At 40.0% G+C, this 7,365-nt stretch overlaps 1 protein-coding gene across 1 annotated transcript; it reads left to right on the top strand.

The window, feature by feature from the left end:
* The first annotated feature begins 468 nt into the window (after positions 1–468).
* On the top strand, positions 469–4,423 carry vgll3 (vestigial-like family member 3). The gene is made up of 4 exons (XM_034187035.1): positions 469–786; positions 2,757–3,102; positions 3,190–3,744; positions 3,856–4,423. The coding sequence occupies exons 1-4, from the start codon at positions 691–693 to the stop codon at positions 3,894–3,896; spliced, it is 1,038 nt and encodes a 345-aa protein (XP_034042926.1). The 5' UTR covers positions 469–690; the 3' UTR covers positions 3,897–4,423.
* The last annotated feature ends 2,942 nt before the right edge of the window (positions 4,424–7,365 follow it).

Raw genomic sequence — 7,365 nt, 5'->3', positions numbered from 1 at the left:
TGGATGGGAGCAGCTGAAAGAAAGTTGCGTGCGTGCGTGTGGGGGCTCTTCAATTGTACTAGGCCTGCTAAATGTATCTAAAGAACGTTGGGTTCCACACCCCTACTGTCAATCATGAGCTTTAATAATGCTGAGAATACATGACAGGCAGCTCAACTGTAAAATCTTAATATCATACAGAAGGTTGTGTGTGTGTGTGTGTGTGTGTGTGTGTGTGTGTGTGTGTGTGTGTGTGTGTGTGTGTGTGACCCTGCGGTACAGCTTTATTGAACTCGGCTGCGCTATGCAGAGCGCCGTCCCCTGTGGGCGTGCGTAAATGGCCCCAGCCCTCTCCAAATATAACTTCACTCCAAAAAAGAGAGGGAGAGCGAGTAAAGAAGTGGGGAAAGGCAGACTTACCCAATCAGAAGCAGGCTGAAATTTGTTCGGCTGCTGCTTTTTTTTTTTTTTTTTTTTTTTACAGTTCGTCTCATACCGTTTTGATTCATTTAGTCGCCCCGGGTGGCACGGTGCCGGAGCGCGCAGCGGGAGGGCGCATTGTGTGTATGCAAACCGGACGCCATGGCCATTGTACGCGCTCTGGCATATATGGTGGCACGGTTGGCTGTGAGGATACAGCCCGTCTGAAGAGTCGGGCGTGTTGTGCTGAGTTTGTCGGACTCTCAGTCCTGAACCGGCCGCTCCTTCGCTATGAGTTGTCTGGATGTGATGTATCACCAAAGCTATGGAGCGCACTACCTCCCTGCAGCCGCGTACAAGGCGACCTATTACAACCACCAACAACAGGTGAGGAGCTCGTCACATCACAAACACTGGTTCAAAATCAAAATTCTGAAGTAATGGCTGCAGGAATGAGTTCATCTTCATCTGGATGGATGTTTTATTTTATCTGCTTTCAAAATTTCACACGTAGTTATTATATTATGTATTTATTGTGACTGATTTATGAAAAAAAAATCTTAATTGTCATTCATTAACATATCAATGGCGTTTTTAAGCTTATGATCACATCAAAATATAGAATTTGCCATAGTAATTAATACTATCTTTGAAATTAAATAAAAGTTACAGCACTCTTCTCTAAACTTGTAGACTCCCCCACTGGTTTACGAGATTATCATTTTTACTCTGAAACGTTTTCCCATACTTGATGGTTGACTTTGAAACGTTGTACTTAATCTGCTGATGTCAACAGGTGCCACATAACTTGGTTGTTTAAATGGGAAACAAAATTTCAAAATGTACATTAAGTTGTAACAACTTGGAAACAGAATACACAATTAATGGTAAGTTTTTTTTTGGGGGGGGGGGGGGGGGGAAACAGAATATATACTTAATTTGAACAACTTGGAAAAATGGAAAACATATAATAAATTGGAACAACTTGGAAAAAAAGGGAAACACAATATACAGTTAACTGCATCAACTTGGAAACAGAATATACAATAAATTGTAACAACTTGGAAAAAATGGGAAACAGAATATGCAGTTAACTGTAACAACTTGGAAGAAATGGGAAACTGAGTATACAAGTAATTGCAACACCTTGGAAACAGAATATACAATAAATTGTAACAACTTGGAAAAAATGGGAAACTGAGTATACAAGTAATTGCAACACCTTGGAAACAGAATATACAATAAATTGTAACAACTTGGAAAAAATGGGAAACTGAGTATACAAGTAATTGCAACAACTTGGAAACAGAATATACAATAAAATGTAACAATTTGGAAAAAACGGGAAACATACAATAAATTGGAACACCTTGGAAAAAAGGGAAACACAATATACAGTTAACTGCAACAACTTGGAGACAGAATATACAATAAATTGTAACAACTTGGAAAAAAATGGGAACACAATATACAATTAACTGCAACAACTTGGAAACAGAATATACAATAAAATGTACCAACTTGGAAAAAATGGGAAATACAATATACAGTTAACTGCAACAACTTGGAAACAGAATATACAATAAATTGTAACAACTTGGAAAACTGGGAAACAGAATATACAATTAATTGCAAAATTGTGTTAGAACTTTAGCAACTTGGAAAAACTGGAACACAGAACATACAAGTAGGAAAGGGGGAAACTGCATAATTGTAACAACTTGTTGCGATTCTAACAACTCTTCAACTTGTCATAGTGTGAAAAACTGGGAAACAGTGTATACATAATTGTAACAATTACATAATCTGTATTCCCATTCACAGTACCAAGTTATATGAGACCTATTGTCATAGCTAAATGAAGTAAATGCAGTACTTCATTTCTTCAGCCACCTCTAACTTTCTCGACTTACGTCTCTTGAGATCAGATTTTGTTTTTAAATGATGGCATTCCTGTCTGACACTGAGTATTCATCTTCGGTCAAGCGTGATGACACTAAACTATTAATCCTGTGGTCAAATGGTGATGTCATGACGGCTATAGTCAATCAGGAATGAGCATGCGACACTTTGATCATTACAAATAGCTGGAGTGCAGTAGGCGAAAACTCAATTTGAAGTCGGTTGGCGTTTTGATGAGGTGCCAACACGGGTAGAATAAGGTTTGTTGCAAAGATTCATTTTATTACAGCTAACACTAATCCTTTGCTCAATCAAGTGTTAATACATCATCAAAATACATGGAAGTGGACCACTTGTAATATGTTTGACGTCAGCGTTTACGGTCAAACGTTAGTTCTCTTTTGTTCCATTCCATGTTGCTTCTTTTAGTTGGTTCTGCTTTCCTCTTTCCTCAGAAGAAGCTGAGTGTGTACAGCAAGATGCAGGAGTGTTTGGAGCAGCAGCAAGGAGGAGGGATGCTGTCCAGAAATCAGAGCCTTCAACGAGGTCCAGCAGAATCAGAAAACGAATCGAGCCGCAGGCACATGTCTGATTCGGACCTGAAGGGTGGTACTAGACCGGCGGAAGCTGAGTACCTGAGTTCCCGCTGCGTGTTGTTCACCTACTTTGAGGGGGACATCAGCGATGTGGTAGATGAGCACTTCTCCCGCGCTCTCAGTCAGTCCAGCACCTTCAGCGCCGAGACCAAGCCCATCCGAGTCACGCAGCCATCTGCCTCGAGCGTGGCTGGATTATGGAAAGGTGAGAGGGAGATATGGAGTATTTGTGGTGTTTAAAAAGTACTGATGTTGAGTAAACTGTGTTGAATGAATGACAAATGTCTTACAGATGGTGCGTCTGTCTCGGAGAGCCAGAACAGCACAGTTTGGAACAACACCTACCCATCCCAGGCCGGATCCTGCCTCCCATCTGTCTCCGTCTCGGTCCACCCAGACTTCCCCCCTAGTCCCGTTTCCTTCCACTCCCCGGATGGAGCTCTGTGGGCTGGACACGTGCTCTCCCAGGCCACCCTCCCATCTGCAGCTCCCCTCTCCGACAGCTGGACCTACAGTTTCAACCCTCAGAGCACAAGCGGCTATGCCAGCATCCATGACATTTACCATCCTCACACCCACCCCCATGTCCACACCCGCCCCCACCACCACCCTGTGCTCCATTCATACCCGACCCACAGCACAGCACTGGACCCCAGGTTCAGTCCTCTGCTGCTGCCTGGTGTGAGGAATCAGAACCCGCCAAGCTCCAGTCCAGGCAGCCACGGCTTCCCACACGGTGATGGGGTGAAGACAGAGGTGGATCCGAGTGGGAACAGTCCGATCTCAACAAGCTCTACCACCTGGACCCCATCAACCCTCCATGGACCCATGGAGGTGTACGACTCAGGTAGCACAAACCACAGCATAAATGACACAGTTTTAAAAAATAATCAAGTTGTTTCCTCATTGTAAGTAATGATTTTATATATATATATATATTTTAATCTCCCTTCTTCAGGTCTGGATCAGACAAAAACAAAGACCTCAGGTTGGTTCTAACTGACATACTGATTGGCACCGAATACAATGCAGGTTGCAGCACAAAGGACCTCCTGTGTAACTTTAAATGGATGTCTACATCACCGACACTGTAAAGATAATGTAGATATAGAGTGTATACTGTAGCTTTGAAAATGCACTATACCCACACACATTATTAAGGAGGTTAGCTCAGGCGCGGAGGGATCGAATGCTTAGGGTGCAGATCAAGACCTTTGACGAGTCACACAACAGACTCCTATATCTCTGTGAAATGGAAATGGAATGGTGCTTTATATCGATAGGTGGATAACATCGTTCCGTTTCATGTGGGACAACATGGTTCTGTTTCAAGAGCCGGAATTTCATCCTTGTTTTGTTTTGTACAGTGTGTGTTAATGAGTGTAAATTAGTTTGTGTACAGTTTTGCCACGCTAAGTTGTTATAAAATGTTGTCTGAATGCTACCTTTGCTATATATTGCCTCCAGAATAGTCCAGTGTCAATATCGGTGATGTGTTTGACTAATAAATTGTTAAACTACAATAATGACAAATGTAAATTCTTTTCAGAATCCCCCACCCACAATATGTAAGCTGTAAGGAAATATTAAAAAGGAGCTATTTATTTATCAGTGATAACTGATTTTTTTTTTATTAGTTATTTCAAAAAGGATTAAATAGTTGAAAATTCAAACTTGACCTTTCTTATTTTATTATTTTTTTTTATTTTTTATTGAAAGATCTTTTTTCTTGTGGACCTGGGTGCGTTTTATAGAGACTAGATATGGTGTGTCAGGTTTTTGACATTCACTCCTAAAGATATCAAAATATGTCAGAAGGTCAGGTTTTTGTGTCTCTTCTTACCAAAATGTGAATATTGTGACAGCTGAAAGGCATCCAATACAAAACCAGTTAAAATATTCAGAGCACCGGAGCTGGAAAACTGTAACTTTAACTTGACTGATTTAGGCATACAGGCAGAACTATCAGTGAAAACAGAAATAGCAGTTTGTTAAAGTATTTGTCAGATTTTTAATTTAATATGAGCAATGTACCAAGCATGAGAATGGTGTTATACATAGTGCTCCTGATTGTAGCTAGCATGTATAGCAGTTTGTGCTACATGAGGTTAGCTGTTAGCTTCAGTCCTTAATACACTTATGGAAGCAGTGTGTGTAGCTATAGATATTTACAAATTGTAATATTAGGGTTCAAGCACCACCAAAGCTGGACAAAGAACTCTATTGTTTTTTTTTTTGTTGTTTGATTGTTTTTTCTAGGCACAAAAAGTGTTTGGGCAGCCTAAACCAGGTGGAGTTGAAATATGAACATCAGAAAAAACTTGCAGTATATTAAAAAATGGCCAGTGAAAGACGCTAGGTGGTGCTATAATTAATAAAAAACGCATTAACCCTAGTAATTTTGATCCATGGGGTCAACAAGAGGAAACTGTACACTGTTGTGATTGATGGAGTGAGCCAAGTCTTACAATGCAGGCCATGTACATTCACACTTGGAAAATGTTTTTGCAGTATTGCCGAAATATGCAAAATTTGAACTCGTCTCTGGATTTTTGGCATAGGAAATCCAGATTGGTATCAAAACCTTCTCTGGTTCACAAATCTCAATAATTGGACTGGAATCCTTAAAATTTCTTGCTCTGTTTGCAATTTTTATGGCCTTGAGTTTGACCATGCATGATGCGCTTTACTTTATGATGCATTTTCGCATTAATGGGATCACTGAACAATATGAAATCAGACAGGTAGGTATATGCATGGAACTGCACCACTAGATGGTGCATATTTTCATTGAATTTCAACAGTACAAATTGCTCAAAACTTCATGTAGGTTTTCCCTGAGGGTCCTACAAGGTGCTGTTTTACTGTCAGACCAAAGACGATGATAAATCATATCTTAAAAATTATTTAATATTTTTAAATTAATTTTATAACAGCAGAAACAACTCAAAATGCTCTCTTGTTGATGGATGGGCCAAATGCTGCCAAATTTGCCAGACCACACTACTGTTTACAGTGTGTCGAACACAGTACAAACTGTCTGTATATAAGAAAATGGCCAGTAAAAAACACCAGGTGGAGTTATAAATAATAAAACAGCTTTGAAAAAACAACTTCTAATAAATTTTGATCCATCGGGTGCACATTGCAAATCTTTACACCAGTGGTGTCCAAACTATTCCATAAAGGGCCGAGAGGGTGCAGGTTTTCTTTGCAGCCACTGACTCCAACAGGTGATTTCATTGATAAACTCATCCCACCTGTTCAAAGGGATGTTAATTGGTGAAATCACCTGCTGATGTCAGTGGCTGCAAGGAAAACCTGCACCCTCTCGGCCCTTTCTGGAATACTTTGGACACCACTGCTTTACATTGTTGTGATTGGTGGATGACGGCATTTCCATTGGTATAGGGCAGGGGTAGGCAACCTGTTCCAGAAAGAGCCATGAGGGTGCAGGTTTTCTTTGCAGCCACTGACTCCACCAGGTGATTTTACTGATTAATATCACTTTGAGCAGATGGAATCAGTTAATCAGTGAAATCACCTGGTGGAGTCAGTGGCTGCAAAGAAAACCTGCACCCTCATGGCTCTTTCTGGAACAGGTTGCCTACCCCTGGTATAGGGCATGCCTCTGTGTGCCAAGATAGGTTTTTTGCAATTTGAGAAATATGCAAAATAAGCCGACATGAACACGTCTCTGGATTTTGATGCAGAAAGGGCAGACTGTTGTCAAAACATTCTCTGGAGCATGACTCTGAAAAACTAGACTGGAAACCTTGATTTTTTTTTTTTTTTTTACTTTGTTTACAAGTTTCTTGACTTTGAGTTTGACATATGTGATGCTATTTTTGCTATAATTAATGATGGCTTTTCTCATTAATGGAATAACCAAATGGCATGAAATTTGGGATTTTGGGAAAGCACCAAACAACCTAGCCATATCCTGAAAATGTCCAGTAAAAACCTCTAGCTAGTGCCATAAATAATAAATACGGTATGATGAAAACAACTTGTAATAACTTGTGAATTTTCAGTTACATGTAAGAAAAGTTTATATTGTTGGGATGAGTGGAGTAAGTGTTTTCCAGAGGTATAGGCCATGCCCATTTGTGATGTGATACTTTTTTTTTTTTTTTTGCAAACTTCTAAAATATACAAAATGGCACTACGTGAAAGTGTCTCTGGATTTATCACACAGAAAAGCTAGATTGGCGTCAAAATGTTCTCTTCTTCATAACTCTGAAAAACTGGACTGGAAGCTTTCATATATTTTGCTCTGCTGGCAGTTTTTTTTTTTACTTTGAGTTGTGCACAGAAATTTATGATGCGTTTTCTCATTAACAAGACAATCAAATGGCATGAAATTTGGCAGGTCTATGGACATCCTCTGTTAGATCAACTGTGTTAAATTTGGTGGAACTGCACCATTAGATGGCGCTGCAACACATATATTTCTGAATTTCAGAGC

Source organism: Thalassophryne amazonica, chromosome 14 (genome assembly GCF_902500255.1).
Source record: "Thalassophryne amazonica chromosome 14, fThaAma1.1, whole genome shotgun sequence".
NCBI classification, from domain to species: Eukaryota; Metazoa; Chordata; class Actinopteri; order Batrachoidiformes; family Batrachoididae; genus Thalassophryne; species Thalassophryne amazonica.
Note: the sequence above shows the minus strand (reverse complement) of the source record. Positions and strands in the feature narration are given on the sequence as shown.

Bases quoted from the DNA above. Each gene is read 5' to 3' on its own strand.
- vgll3 (XM_034187035.1), top strand. From the start codon at position 691: ATGAGTTGTCTGGATGTGATGTATCACCAAAGCTATGGAGCGCACTAC. The intron at 787-2,756 runs GTGAGGAGCTCG...CTCTTTCCTCAG, and splicing joins ATTACAACCACCAACAACAG to AAGAAGCTGAGTGTGTACAG. The intron at 3,103-3,189 runs GTGAGAGGGAGA...AATGTCTTACAG, and splicing joins CGTGGCTGGATTATGGAAAG to ATGGTGCGTCTGTCTCGGAG.